This window comes from Haliaeetus albicilla, chromosome 26, assembly GCF_947461875.1.
Source record: "Haliaeetus albicilla chromosome 26, bHalAlb1.1, whole genome shotgun sequence".
NCBI lineage: Eukaryota > Metazoa > Chordata > Aves > Accipitriformes > Accipitridae > Haliaeetus > Haliaeetus albicilla.
Window position 1 is genome coordinate 17,197,898 of NC_091508.1, and position 15,238 is coordinate 17,213,135.

The 15,238-nt window shown below is 45.1% G+C and overlaps 1 protein-coding gene across 4 annotated transcripts in view; it reads left to right on the forward strand.

The window, feature by feature from the left end:
• Window positions 1-14,921, forward strand: part of FUBP3 (far upstream element binding protein 3) — a 41,105-nt gene extending 26,184 nt beyond the window's left edge. For 2 of the 4 annotated variants that reach the window (XM_069770608.1, XM_069770607.1), the window contains exons 13-20: window positions 713-854; window positions 5,634-5,794; window positions 6,660-6,733; window positions 7,238-7,314; window positions 9,661-9,729; window positions 11,470-11,541; window positions 12,277-12,404; window positions 13,546-14,921. In XM_069770608.1, the coding sequence (XP_069626709.1) occupies window positions 713-854; window positions 5,634-5,794; window positions 6,660-6,733; window positions 7,238-7,314; window positions 9,661-9,729; window positions 11,470-11,541; window positions 12,277-12,404; window positions 13,546-13,554 (732 nt within the window). In that variant the 3' untranslated portion in view covers window positions 13,555-14,921. The remainder of the gene's footprint in view (window positions 1-712; window positions 855-5,633; window positions 5,795-6,659; window positions 6,734-7,237; window positions 7,315-9,660; window positions 9,730-11,469; window positions 11,542-12,276; window positions 12,405-13,545) is intronic. The other 2 variants (XM_069770609.1, XM_069770610.1) reach the window with 2 other exon arrangements.
• Window positions 14,922-15,238: the final 317 nt, after the last annotated feature.

A 15,238-nucleotide genomic window follows, 5' to 3' on the forward strand; every position in this document is an offset into this window, starting at 1 on the left:
ATGAAGGAGGTTGCATATCCCTTTGTATTATGACAAGTAAAGATGTTCAGCCATTCCACACCAGATACCTGAGCATAATTTGTCCATCAAGGGTAGGTCTTGATACCTCTTCTTGCCCCGAGAGCTGGTTTGAATACTTGATTTCATAATTCTTTTAATAATCCACTTAAACTTTGAGGTCTGTCATGATAGTCTCTGCCCATGGCCTTTGCTTTTGGAGAAATCAGTTACCCAAAATAGGTATGTCCTTTAAGTGTCTTTGAACTTAAAAGCTTCCTTTGGAAGTTTTGGAAAATGTGCATTTCAGCTGAGTAATTCCAGCAGTTCTTTAAAGAATGACACTTGAAAGGGTTTGGAAGCAACTTCTGTGTGTGTCAGTGCCAAGATCTATTGGTTGCTCTAAGGAAAGCCCCCATCACAAACTAAAAGTCCTTTAGTAGTTGATGCTTGTTTATAGGTTTATTTCAGCAGATGTAAAGGCATGCATTTAAAAAATATAAATATCTTCCTGAGTCAGGAAGGCAACTGTAACCTATGTTACTTGGCATTTCTTTAAAGTGCTTCAAAATCTTGAATGTGAAAGTGAAGTCCAAGAATATCTTAATTCAATGCCATTGATTATAATGCAGTCTAACTTACCTTGCTTTATTTTGGTTTTAACGTGCATTGGGGCCAGAAAAAAACCACTGATATAAATTTTTTGCCTTCCAAGGAACGAGATGGCTTTGGAAGCTTGGCTGTTGCCCGAGGAAGAGGTCGTGGCCGTGGGGACTGGAGTGTTGGAACACCTGGGGGCATGCAGGAAATAACCTACACGGTGCCAGCCGATAAGTGTGGTCTTGTTATAGGCAAAGGTAGGTCTGGTGACACTAAATACTAGAGCTTGCAATCTTTTTCCCTTGGGATGGTCGCATTCTTGCTGCCTGACAGTGTGAGGATTTGGAGTTTTCTGTAATTGCAGGTATTTAGTGGCCGGTGAATGCAGCATAGGAATAAGCTATAAGCGCTTGTGGTTGTTTTCTTTGTGGTGCTCTCACTCATAATTGTACTCTCCAGGCCCTTGTTCACAATCTGCAAGAGAGGCTCTTCATGCAGAGCTGTCAAGTAAGCTTGTTATAACAAGCAGCTGGCTGAGAAAAGGCAGGTTCATTTGTGGATTCTTTTTATACAGAATTCGTTTAAAGGACAGTTTATCAGGGACAAGCAGAACAGTCATTTCGTCATGCTGGATTTCTGTGAGTGCCATGTGATAAAATGGAAGGTCTCTGAATGTGGTAATAACAGTAGCTGCTTCCAGCCACGTACCTGAAGTGTCTGATGAATAAAGTGAAGCAGCAGGATTTGTCTGTATCTGAGCCTGTCACGGAGCAGACTGGTGCACCTTGTCTCGCTCAGACAAGCATGTTCACTGCCATGGAGGCCCCTTGGCTGCCTTAGCTGTTGAATCTCTCCATGCTTAGGACATGGACAAGGAGTCATCTGGCCTTCCTCTCAAGAATCGGTACAACCTCAAGACAGTTAGGAAACCAGAGCATCAACAGCAGTCTCAATTTATCATAGAGCATGAGCTACACTTCGGGTCATGGCAGTACTTAGATTAGAGCCAGGAGAAGGAGAGCTCTATCGCTCTGAATTGTTGTGATGCTTCTGAGTTAATACACTGACGTATCAAAGGAGTTATATTTAATTTTTCTATCTGCTTATTTCAGAAAGAATGACATGTGCCTTAACTAGTATTTAAGTAATCACAGTTGGCTTTTAGCCTCAGGAGAGGTGAGGTGAATAGAATAGGAACAGATTAGCTACAACGGTAAAGGAGGCAGAGTCTCGAGGGCATTGTGCCATATTTCAGTGGCATTTAGTTTCCTGCCATCATGTTGGGCAGGAGTGAGCCTGCGATGAAATGTATTGTGACCTCTTTCCCCTGCTGCATCTCACTTGTTCCCTTCCATGTGTCTGGCCCCTGTAGCACCCTGAACTCCTGCCTTACTGGATGACAAGGGACACAGATGTGGGACACGGGCATGTCAGCAGTATATCTGCAATCATTTTCAGATGTTGTTCTTTGCTGTAAACCTGTTCACAAACCTGAAAACTTTTTTCAACATGAAAAAACACCTGCTCTCCCCATTATGCAGAAATTGCAGGGTGATTATGCTTGATCTCACTGAACAGTCCAATTGGGCAAAAGATCAAGCAAAGCAAATTTTAAGCTCACATGTGAGAGTTATATGTATGGAAAAATAAAATTATAATGAAACTTTATTGCTGTATCCATTAGTCATCCTTAATAAAGGATCAGAAAAGGTCACTTGTTGTTCAGCAGTGCACTGAAGTGGAGCATTTGTGACTACAGAGAGCACTGTGTGCTGAAAAGATAAATGCAGGTAGCGGAGTTGGATGTCCTAGCATTCAAGTGCAAGGCCTGGCACAGGCTCACTGTGGGGGTGAAGGGTAGCTTTTTACCTTTGTTTCCACAACAGCAAAATAGGGATTCTTACCCAGCCAGATCAGAAGCTTTCTGGAGTGACTAATTACTAGTTGCATGGTGATTTGAGTGCTTGTAGCTTTGTAATACCACCTTGTAATCGGTGTTCTTACAGTGCCTATGCTCTTAGTCTATTGCAGCCTTCATTTTTTGTCAAGTGAGTGATGGCTGTAGCATTGCCTTTTGGGGCCTGGACCAGGATGGATGTACTACACTTTCCATATGTTGATGCAAGACACCCAATTCTTCTTATTTCCTCTCCCACTGCCTGTGGGGCAGCATAGGGGAGAGAGGACATTAGTGGGGTTTTCTTAACAGTGACCAATTGTAAAACCTTTGCTCCCCCCTTTTAGTTTCTGAGCAGTTCCCAGCTTTTTTTCGGGTTTTTTGGTTTTTGTTTTTGTTTTTTTTTTCCCTTCTCCCCCTCCACAACATCCCCCCGCCAGTGATACAGGACTTGGCTGTTAGCCTGCTCTGTAAAATCTGACTGAGTCCTCTGGGCTCATGTAGCTTGGTCTCTGAGGTTAGCACCCGAGCAATGGGTATCTTGGGCTGCTAGGTGTAGTGTTATGTGATGTGGCCAGGTAACTGCTGCGGTGCTTCCAGCTCCATGTCACCACTTGAGAAGGGGGGAAAAGAGGGAGATGAGGAAGTTTCTCAGCTCAATTTCTGCAGTGTATATGACAGAAGGTCTAGGGCCCTTTTCTTGTGGGCGTCACTTCTCAGCTTGGGAGCGTGAGCCTTTTTGAGCTGATAAGAAGTGCTCAGCTCCCTGCAAATCCTGTGTGTAGCTTTTTCCTCTAGAGGGTGGGTAGGTGCAGCTTTTCTTTTCTGAAAGACTCGAGGAAGGGTGGAGACGAGCGCCATACACATGTCAAGCACTTTTTCTGTTTGGTGGTTCTTGGAAACAAACCACAGCCTCTCTGGGCCCCCGCTGGATTTCCATGATAAATACAGCAATATTGACAGATAACGTGGCTGGCCTGGCTCTTGTCAGCTCTGCCTTTTAGCAGGTTTGATTAATTGCTTTACAATTTCACGTCCAGCTGGGGGGCCACTCTTGGATCACTTCTGCCCCCCATCAGGTAGAAGAATGGAGCGGGCTGCTGAATGCGCTATAGACAGCCACCATGTGCTGAGCGGGTCACCTCATTATGGGGGAAGATGGACTCCTTCCGGCACCATGCAGCATCATGTTGACTGCGTCATTTCATTTGCATGCTCTGGAGGCTGAACTGGGATCGCTTGGATGGGAGGGAGCACTTTGGCATGTACCAGACTGGAGGGTAAGGAGGAGAAGGGCACCAAGTCCTGGTACAGGGGTAGGAGCTTGCAGCCTCTGACCAAACCTGGAGAGGCAACTAACTTGATCCTGCAGTATGGTCTAGGAGGGAGCTGATATGGAAATAGTCCCAGCAACTGCCAACTTGGTGCTGAATGCTAAATGGGGAAATGATTTGAAATCTATATTCTCCTTGCTTCCAGTTTGAGAAAGCTTTAATTTTTAATCCCCTTTTGGAAGGAGAAACCTAGCCTGCTGTGCAAGTAGCAACCTATGGTTATGCCTCTGTCGCTCAGTAAAGTTCTCCCACTCCTTCATGATCCAAATTGTGTTGGCTGAAAGGGTCCTCTGTTTTTGTTAAGCAGATGAAATGGCTGTTGATTCAGATCTCACCTCAGTATGTAAAAAACAGAGCTTCAAACAAGTCTGCATCAGACAAAAGCGTTACATAGAAAAAACTTCTTGGTTTTGAAACTTCATCTTACCGCTTTCCCATGCTTGACTGAAAATAAGTGTCTTGGCTTTTGGCTGCACAGTACAATCGCTGTTGTCTGCCCAGGGATGTGACACGATTATCTTTTGTTAAATGCATCTTCAAAAATTCATTTAGAAAGAGTTAATTGCCCTTTGGCAACTTTTCCTCCTCCCTTCCCCAAGAAGGCTTTAAGATGTTAAAAAGGTCACGAGTCCATTACAATGAAATGAACAAGTGTCTGCAACATCCACAGTTTGTTTTGAAGTTGTGCTGGATGTATAGAGATGGAAATGCAAGCAAAATTGAGATTATTTTTTGAGACTCTTTTTTCATTAAAACCAAAAAAAAATCTCCACTTAGTTTCCTTTGCAATCTTTCCTGCTTGCTGAATGTCCTTTTGGCTGGTGATCTTTGGTTTGTGATTTAAAAGTTGTAAAATCCTTTCCTTCCACACACCCTTTAATTTCTCCAGTTGAGTGGAGCTGGTCTGTAAGTTGTGTGAGCTTCCAAAAGAAGAATTGAACCATTGTTAACATTGGCTGAGGCTTTTGTTAAGCAAATTTCATTAAGAGACGGGGACCTAGCAGGTCTTCAGGAAATCAGATCTACTTTGACTGGCTCTGCCACATCTTGTTCGAAGCACTCCAGTGCTCTAGTGTATCCAGATGGCAAACTAGCCAGATATGTTCACTGCATGCACAACTAACTCTGAAATAGCGGAGGACTGCCTGGAATCCTGTACTGGTGCAGTTGTGTGGAGGGATGCATACGCTGCAGCGTGAATAGGAAGTGCGGTAAGCAGAGGTTTCTTTAAGGGAATAAGCTATTGAACAGCACATGATTGTGAGAAAGCTTAAGCTTTGTTTTTAAGCTACAAGGTATGTGGCTGGTGGCTTTTTGCCTTGGTGGAATGAAATGTCTAGTGATGGGGGGAAAAAAGCCTCATGGAAGAAAGAGCGAGCATGTTTCAGTTGCAGGTGACTTTCTTTTCTTGAGGATTGTGAACAGCTGTGCAAAACCACCAGAATTCCATCAGTATGGTTTTTGCATCTGTTTTGTCAAAGCGTGTGCCAGTCATGCTGCGTTTTGTTGCAAGCCTAGCAATGCGTACACAGGGGGACTGTGTGTATTCTTAAAATGGCACCATCCATGACCCCAAAAAACCATTGCAGTAGCTCACAGTTTCAGGTCATACTTATGAGGCAGCATAAAGGAGCAACATGAGCTCAGGTACTGTGGTTTTTTTTATGCTGTTGCCATCTTCAGCCTGCCTCCCTTGACGCACACAGAAGGTAGTTGAAACTATATTCCATTACCAGAACCTGACTTTGTTATGCTTTTATGAAAAAGATGCTGAAGATCCCTTCTTCTGTCTTGGTTTTCTTCAGGTGGTGAGAACATCAAGAGTATAAATCAGCAGTCAGGAGCCCATGTTGAGCTCCAGAGAAACCCACCTCCGAACACGGACCCTGGTGTACGAATATTCACTATCAGAGGAGTTCCCCAGCAAATTGAACTCGCTAGACATCTCATAGATGAGAAAGTTGGTGTAAGTTCCATCTCTGTTGATCTCGGTCTATCTCTTTCAGACGTGACGTTTTCACTCTTAGGTACGTGTCGGCCTGGACTTACAGGATGGCACAGAATACACACGCTTACGTTATTCAGCTTCAAAACCATTTGCCTGTTAGCAGCTGTCTTGAACTTTGGCCCTCCAGCACCCATTGGACTAATTTTTGCTGTGGTCCCAGAAGGATCTGACTGTTTGCTGACATAATCATGGGTAGTATGCAGCTGTATGAGAGGGAAGAACAGCAATAATAAGGTATGAGAAGGCTGTCAAAGGAGATTTTATTTTTTTTGAAGGGAAGACAATAGTGTCACTGCGTGAGAATGACACAATCCTGGCGTCATCATACTGAAAGTAACACTCAACTCCTTGCTCCAGTAAATCCAGGATGACTTTTACCTTCCACTTAATGCAGTGCTGTGGTATTGAAGCTTAATAATGTCAGGCTGGAGTACTACTGAAGGGGGAGACTTGGGTAAAAGAAAGTACGGAAAATACTGAACTGGGGCGTGGTAAAGCTGAAAAGCAACCTTTATGCTGAATTGCCTGAGAGGAGAAGGCTTGATACCAACCTCAGGACCTAAGCTATTCAAAGGAAAACTTGCAACTGTGCCATAGTCCCGTTAGCCCCTTTGTGGGCTGACGAGTTGCTTTTGAAGCTGGGCTCCTGGAATGTGCTGACAGTCCTGAGAACTTCATCCTTGGAGAATCAGTCACTTCTTTCAGGTGCTGGGATTTAGTGGAACGTGTCCCAGGCTGTCTTCTCCCCTTTCTTACTGCTCATACTAGCTGACTCCACCCTGTGCTTAGAGCTGGCATTAAATATTTGTGGATTCTGTGACAGGGTACCAGCATGGGTGGACCTGGAGGATTTGGTCAAAGTCCGTTCAGCCAAGCACCCGCTACACCTCATCAAAAGTAAGCTTCTCCATCTCATCACCGACGGGCTGTGGGGAATGCCTGGGAGCTATAAAAGCACTGGGAGAAGGGTGGAGGGCCCTGAAGCGGTGGTGTGCAAGTGGAGCCTTTTAAAGATTGAGCATTCAGAAGCAAGAAGCAAGTGAGATTAATCCTTTAAGCTTGACTACAGGAAGGATTTTATCTATTATAAACAAGGTAGGTATTGGCGTCTCCAGAATTTCTGTCTCTAGTGCAGTAAGAGCATGGAAAGAAGCCTGAACTGCATACAGCACAAGGAGTGCTGTTCAGTGTGATGTATCTTTGTCTTGGCTTCATGAACAGACCAATATCAAGACAGTTAGCAGTCACACCTACACAGCGTTTCCTTTTGTTCCCACATTCACCTGTTGGCTCAGCAGCTGCTGGCTATAAGTAACAGTTTCGCTTCTGTGGGTAACTTCATGTATATGGCCTGTTAAGTATTTTATTGTCTACTTCAGCGTGCCTTTTTGTCCTCTGCAGTGGTCCTCAGGCGTTCATGACGCAGGGTTGGGGCAGTACCTACCAGACGTGGCAGCAGCCTGGACAGCAAGTCCCAAGTAAGTGTCTACGACCTGGGTTGGAGAAGGGTTGGTATATTCCCTTTGCAATTGCTGCTTTGTGCCTGCAAAACACAGGTTCACCCATGAGACCACTTCTGTGAAAAAGGCAAAATAATTTCCTGAGCAGAAGAGGTGTGTGGAGACATGCTGTGGTGTTTGAGCTCAGAATAAGCTGAAGTCCATTGAAAACTGTGACGCTTTTTGTGCACTTAACTGCTTACTGCCTGTTTCTGTTCTCTTTGTGTAGAAACTTGGTCCTTGCTGTCTGTTCCTCTCTAACAAGAACATTTTTGCCTTAGGCTCTCTTCTGCCAGGATTCTCCAGGCAAGCACTTGCCAACCCCACCTTCCCCCTAACAGGCATATCGTGTCTGGTGGCAAGCCCTCCCATCTCTTTGTTCTTGACCTTATCAGTTCTTGCTTATTTTCTTTTTTAAATGTTCCTTATGAGCTCTTCTCACTGCTCAACTCCCAGTCTGATGGAAAGACTGGGAAAGGAGATGCAGGAAATGGAAGAAAGGATAGGCAGAGCTCCTATCCTGGTTCATCCACACTGACTGTAGTAGTGTCCTCTTGTCTCCTCTTGGGAGTTGATGAGAACTGCTCAGCCTCCACAGTGCTAAATGCTCAGAATGAGGCCAGTGGAATAACCAGCTTTCAAATAAATAAAAACCCAAAAATGAGTGCATACATGTCCTTAGTCATCAGTTCAAAAACTGAACCCAGGTGACCCCTGCTGCTGGGCTTTCCACTTCAAATCACCAGCACTGAGTCAGGCTGGCTGTTATTCTTCAAGGTTCGAAGTGTCATGGCTTCCTAACAGCCTGTTTAGTCAAATGCAGCAGATTGGAATGGGGAGTCGCCCTTTTCAGAATAATTGAAGTAGTAAATGCTATTGGTGACGGTAACTGCATCATCCGGTGTCTTCAACAGCCAGATTAATGGTTTGCCCTAAACAGAGCAGATTCGTAGTCTGCTTGATAATCTCAGAGCTCATGTGTTGGGCAGTAATGTCCAAAAGACACTTTTCAGTCACAATTTTTCAGGAAATATGAGGTTTTTTAATGGCCTAGTCTCATGAAAACTGAAGCTAAGCACCAAAAAGTGTGTGTGGGGGGGGTAATTTTAAAGGGGTTTAATGACAGATGCCTTTTAGTGCTAAGGCTGAATTAGCAATGAAGTAGAATATTAAATTCAGTATAAATTCTCACTGTTTGAGGTGCCTGAGGTAGAGGAAACATTGGAGGAGCAATGCCTGCAATTGTACTTGTGATTCCCTGTAACATTAATCACATTTTAATGTTTATGAAATTGTGCATATATGAAATTTGGAAATCCTCAGTGCTGCTTTGTTAACTTAGTGCACTTCTAAAATGTGTGCTACAGTAGGACATAGGAACCCTGCGTGGGAAGTGTGTGTTAAACAAAAAAAAAAGCCTCTGCAAGGGTCCTGCTCCTTAGCAATTACAGTCTAAAAATCATGACTTTTCCTTTGAGCTCTAGGGACTTACAGAAGGTCAATAGTTGTTCTATATTCAGGACAGCAAAATGCAATGGGTGGGCTTGGAAGGACTCTTTTTTTTGTACAGGAATGGAATAGTATGGTACTGAAGAAGAGTATTTTCCCATAAGCTTGCTTTACAGGAAAAATTGTTATTCCAGTCCTTTCCTGTGCACCTTCAAGAGCACTGGACTTCCCTGAGCTTTGGGAAGCAGAGCAGTCGATGCAGCAGGGAAAGTTCTACAAAAAAATGTAATTTTCATCTTCTCATAAAGCCTTCAAATAAATGCTTACAAAATATGCATTGCTATTTGCCTTGCAAGATGCCTTTAGAAGCTCACTTTAGTAACTTACCTTCTTTCTCACCTCCCTGAAACATCCTCTTTGTCTTGCCCACCAGCCACTAGGGAAAAACAAAATCTCCCTTCCTGCAACATATAGTCATGTCTCAAGCTCACACCTCCTGGCTTTGGAGCCTGGTATAAGAAGCACAGACCCTTTGAATCCCCCGATTACTGATAGTGCAGCTTTTATCCCAACGATGACTGCTTTGCAGTGAGTTTGTCAGGTTTCTGGTGGCTCCCAAGACCAGAGAAACATCCTGCCTTGCCCTTGTCCTTTCCCTGTATGGGTTAGTACCACAATGCCGTGTTTGGGGGGCAGACGTTTTATTTCTGCTGTTGAACCTGATGGAAAATGTTGGCTCTCTAGTTCCATGTCTACTTAGGATCCTCCATGTTCCTGTTTGTAGCCAGGCATACTGAAGGCAGTCTTGGTAAGGAGAGAGGACAGACAAGATAATGCTGTGCTTTAAGCAGCCTTCACCGCTTTCTTCTGCTGCAGATCACAATGGTACCCAGTCAGGCCAGGTGGAGTTCACCAAGGCGTGGGAGGATTATTATAAGAAACTAGGTAAATACCTGCTTTTGCACTTTAAGTTTTAATTTGAAAACAGTCTTGTGAAGGGTCCCTTCCCTGAGTGCTGCAGCCTGTTCGTTCACAGCTCTGCTAGCCCTGTCAAAGAGACGGCTGAGTCGTTCTCTGAGCAGGCTTCCTAGGGACAGACTCAAGAGTGCCCTCCTTGTGGGAGGAGTGGCAGACCCCCACCCCCTACACATGTATTTAGATTTTAATTACTTCCCCCATCTTAAATAAATTAACTGGCTGGGGAAACATTTTGCTGTGAAATGCATTTAGCTGCGTGTCCTTTCAGCCTGCTGCGGACTGTAATTCTCCTAGAAGAAAAGGCATTGAAGGAGGTCCTTTGTTGGCATTAGCAGGTGGACAGTTGAGGCAGCCTTGACCTCTGCCAGAAAAGGTCCTGACTTGTAGCGTTGGTCAAGTCTTTTAACCCGCTTTTATGCCCCTGGACAGGACACTGCTGCCCTGTTCCCTCCACCCACTTCACATTTGCAGTGTATTATTTTCCCCCTTCCCCCCACTTCAAAGCCCCCCTTCGGCCGGCGTCGCAAGGCAGGGCTGTACATGGAGCGCAGGCGGTTGGATGGGCTGGGAAGAGCTCTCTTCCACGCGTGTGTCCTGTCCTTGCCTGCTGTCCCTGTGTGTAGTGGCTCATGCTCAGCGCTCACACTCTCGCTGTGCCTGCCTCTCTCTGCAGTTTTCTAGTTGCTGTGTTTTCTGTTCAGGGCTTTTTTTTTTTTTTGTTTGCTGTGTGTCTCACTGAGGGCTCTTTGCTCTAATGTGACTAAGGGAAGTGTGGGCATCCCGCCTCTGCACCCAGATGGCTGGACTCTCCCCTGCAATAGCACATAGATGTGCTGGATTGAAGGTGTCTTAGTGTTTCAGAGAGGGGGAGTCTGGGCTACGTGAAGACCAAGGGTTTGGGGTCTGCGAGGTCTCTCTCAGTGCAGGCGTTGGCACCACTTATCTTGGTGGGGAGTCTGGAGACTGTGCCATGGAGCCAGTTGTGGCTGTTAGGAGGGTGTTGTGGATGCCTCTCCGGATGATGCGTGGGCTGTAGTGCTGAGGGCAGGTGGAGCTGGCTGTGCTTTGTGCAGGGCTCATGGCTCCCTTCGGGCCTGAGGACTTTGCAGCCAGTAGCAGTTTGGCTACCCCAGAGCTGTGCGCTGGGGCAGATGGTACGCTGGAGGCTCGTGTTTGGGCATGTTGTACAGACAGGCATTGCCCACTGAGGCTCCTTCAGGTGGGCTCCGCTGATGAGAGTGGGGGTGAAGGATGCAGACCCCTGAAAACCAAGTGAGGTGACTCAAAACATGGCCATTTCCTTGGCAGCTCCATGGCTGCAGGTCAAGGTGACAGGTCTCAATTCTGTCAGACATTTCAACCCTCCATCCCTGTGCTAGGTGTGAGTGGACTGACAGCCTAGGGTGGTTGATGTGCAAACTGAGCAGCTCCCAGCTTATGTTTTGGCTTGAGCAGGTCCCAGCAGGGGGGAGACTTGGCTTAATACCCTTTAACAGGGCACAGGTGAGGTGAAATCAGGAACTTGAGCTTTTCCTCGGCTTTCCCTGAACTGAAGATGCTGAACACTGTAGAAAGGTGGAAGCTGAAGTGTGAAGTCTGGGCAACTGAGGTAGATTCAGGGCCTGTCTAGTGGAAAGGTAAATGTCACTGGCTGGAAACTGTCACCTGTTCCATACTGACGTGCCCCTTGTTGTCATCTTTGCACAGGCCAACAGAGCCAGCAGCAGAACAGCCATCCCGATTACAGCAAAGCATGGGAGGAGTATTTCAAAAAACAGAGTGAGTGAAACAGGGTTATTGGAGATGAATCAAGTCTTGTTACAAAGAGAGTTAACTCTAATCCGATGACTTGCATCTCCATCCCCTGCCGTTATTAGCTTCCAGTCCTCTACAAAACCCCTTTGGTCCTCTCCTGTTGGTGATGGTGCATGTAGTTCTCCCACTGAAAGCTCTCAGTTGTGCTGTCTGCTGTTGTGCCTCGAGAGAGGTGCTCCCATTGAACCATGGTCCACAGTAGACCTCGCGTACATGCTTGCAGTTGGCCTGTCTGGGGGAAACATAGCGTATAACAAGAACTGATGCTAACAAAAACCAGAAAGCTGAAGCTGGGTTGTTGAGAGGGTAGGAAAGCTTTGCACACATGGAAAAACATGAGCCTGGCTTTCTCCATTCCGTTAAGAAGCGCATGATGCCAACTTCTCGATTTGCTTTTGACACCGTGCTGCTAGAGCCTTTGGGCCGGGGATGAAGGGTGCAGGCTGTCAAACTGTGTCCCTGCAGCTGCGGGAACAGTCTCTTAATGCTTTCTGGCTGCTGTCGGCTTGTCACTTGCAAGCCAGCTCAAAGCCTGTCCTGTCGTATCCAAACAGCAGATAGCCGGTGTCGCTCTTTCAGATGTCTGCAGCTCTTGGAAGGGGGCTGGCTCTTCTTTAAGCTTTACAAAAGGAGATCCTAAGCCTGGGCTTGGTCTTAACTGAATTGCTCATCTCTCCCTTTTCCCTTCTTTTCCTCCAGGTCATGCTGCCAGTGCTGCTTCTCAGGCAAGTTCCCAACCGGACTACACGATGGCTTGGGCAGAGTATTACAGACAGCAGGCCGCCTACTACGGGCAGACACTAGGGCAGGCTCAGGCCCACAGCCAGGTCCGTATTCGTGTTCCCTGAACCTCACTGCTCATTCCCTTGGGGAACTGGGTACGTTGGCCTTGCCCTGGTGTGGGGACTCTGCTTTGGGTTCACATGGTAAAGCAGAGATATCTTGTGGCTGAGGAAGCAATCACAGAACTGTTGTTTCAACATCAGAGTCTTATTTCCCTGGTGAGAGGTTTTTTGGGAGAGAACTGGGAGCTTATTTGTTTCTCCTGGGGACCTTTCCTTATAACCCCCAGGCTGTTTTGTGGCTTTGGGGAATGAAAGTAAAAGGAATGATGGAGCCAGGCTGGCGAGGTAGCACAACACCGGCACATCGTGCAGTCCAGAACCGTGTGTGCAGGCTTTGCCTTTTCTCTTGCAAGCTTTGTGCTGCGATAGGAGGTGTGTGCTTGCTGGGGAGGGAGCACCCTCTCCTGAAAGGGAGCGGAAAACTGTTGAAAAATAATTTGGATTAACCCACTGCCGAGTAAAATCGCACCTCACCTTTCACTCAAACCACCAGAGGGTTGTGTGGGATTTATCCTGATGGTACCCACAGGGCTTTCCTGAGCGCCGGGTTTGCAGAGCGAATGTCTTGGTATTTGGCAAAAAGTATGTGCAAAGAACACGCACACCTCTGTGATCGGACGCTTCTCCCCACTGAATTGCGTTTTTACTCTGGCTCCTTGGAGCAGAAGCTGGTCTGGATGCAGGTGGCGCGGGGAGCCAGCACCGTCCTCAGGCAGCCGCAGCCTCCCCGCTGCTGCTCTCTGGCACTGCCGAGGTCGAGCGGGGCGAGCCGGGTGCAGGAATCGGCGCTTGCCGCGGGCGCTGGCCAAGTGTGACCTAGAAGCGGTGATAAAAGGGAGTTCTCTTCATTCCTCTCTCAAAGTCTGGCCCTCTAGAGAAGAGAGATCTTGTTCGATAAGAGGCATGAACTCCTGGAAGGAGAGCTCGGGGATAGCAGGCATTAGGGCAGAGATCTCTTCGATAACGGCTTGAAGCATCGTTTGAGGTATATATCCTGCTCGGCTGGAACGGGGAATGAGAGACCTGTCTGTTGGGGGAGGAGGGCTTGACAGCATTACGAATTTGCTGCCGCTGAGTAACTTTTTTTTTTTCCCTCCCTCTCTCTCTCTCTCTCTCTCTCTAGGAGCAGTAGAACAAGGTCCTCGTGGCAATTTTTTTTTCTTGGAATCATTGTGGAAGAAAACCTTTTTGTAACAGAGGTTTCTAGATTTGCAACATTTTGATGAAGACTTTTCTGTTTGTTTGTGAAACACTAGTTGTAGGATAATCTATACTGAACTTTTCTAAGAATCAGGAACAATTAGTAATGTACTAAACTTATGGACATGCTGGTAATTTTGTTTCCAAATTTGTAAAAAAAATCTCCGGGATTCTTTTTGGAGAGAAGCCAGAGAATTTGCAGGCACCAAAACGCACCCCAGAGCTGTGACATTTCAACATGTGGTTTTTTGTGTGTTTTTTCCTTTTAATTTTCGATCTTTTCTGTTGCAACAGAAAGAGTGGCTTGGAAGTCTTAGGTGGTATGTAACAAATCCTAAAAAGAAAAAAAAATTTTAAACAGTATTTAAATATTCTTAAATATGTAAATTCATTAAATGTTTTACTTCTAATTTCTTGTATCTTGGCTGTCTTTGATTCTATTGCATTTTTTAAAAACTGAACTATGATATGTATTGTAATTAATTATGTGAATTCTGTATTGAGACAGTTACTGTTTTGCTGTCAGGCAAGTTATGGGTGGGGGGGGCATTTTGTAGGGTTTGTATAATTTCTAGAGTCTAAAGGGGTAATATAAAAACGTGTTAATTTTTTTAGCAATACATTTTTTCATGTCTCCATTGCTAGTTGCATTTATGTATCTAAGACCTCCAAGCTTGTTTAAAAAAACAAAAAAAACAAACAAAAAAAAGAAAAAAAACTTTCCTCTATGCTCTCAGAAATATAAATACTGTTATTTTTAATATTAAAATGAATCTGCTATTAGTACCTTTAACAAACACTGTGGAACATAAAACCATATAAAAGGTAGTAACTATTTTTTAATTCCAAGGTGTTTTTTGCTTTTTCATTTCTTTTAAATATTTTCTTATCTAATATTTGTCAAATTACCTAGAGAAATAAATGAATCTAGTATTAACCACAGTATGCGCTAAATAATTTTGATTTAATAAAAGGGATAATATGATTTCCAATGTTTACTGTAGTGTTTCTTGTACAGATAACAGTGTATTTTTAAAGGAAAAACGGAATTGAAGCTATTTTTTCTTGCATTTTTAATTGCCCTGCGGGACATTCCGTTTTGAAATGTACTGAAGTTACTGTTCTTGGGTTCTTTCCTTATTTTTCCTTATGCTTGAAATGTCTAACTATAAAGAAACACAATTGGATAATGTTGAGCATGGTGTTTAAAAAAAAAAAAGTGTTCTTTTTATTTGACTGACAGTTGCATTTTACACTCTATATAATAAAATTTCCACAAGATGTCTTGTGGGTGAAGTATTTCCAGTCTGTTTTACTCAGTTTGCTCGCTCTCCGCTTGCCGAGGTCCCCGCGCAGCGAGCTGGCAGCCCGCAGACTCCCGGCTCCTCTCGCCTTCGTGCTCGCACTGTGTCGCCCGAGTAGTTTGGGATGATCAGCTTGAGCCTTAATTTTAGTGAAACTCTATTAATGTCATGTCAAAGTGTCTCTTGACAGCGTGACACTGAGGATTTCCATAATAAGGTGCTGTAACTGTAGCTGTTCGGGCCAGAAGGATCTGTTTTAATACAGGGAAGTTTTCTGTAAGCCGGAGGGGCATGGATCTACAACTGTATGAA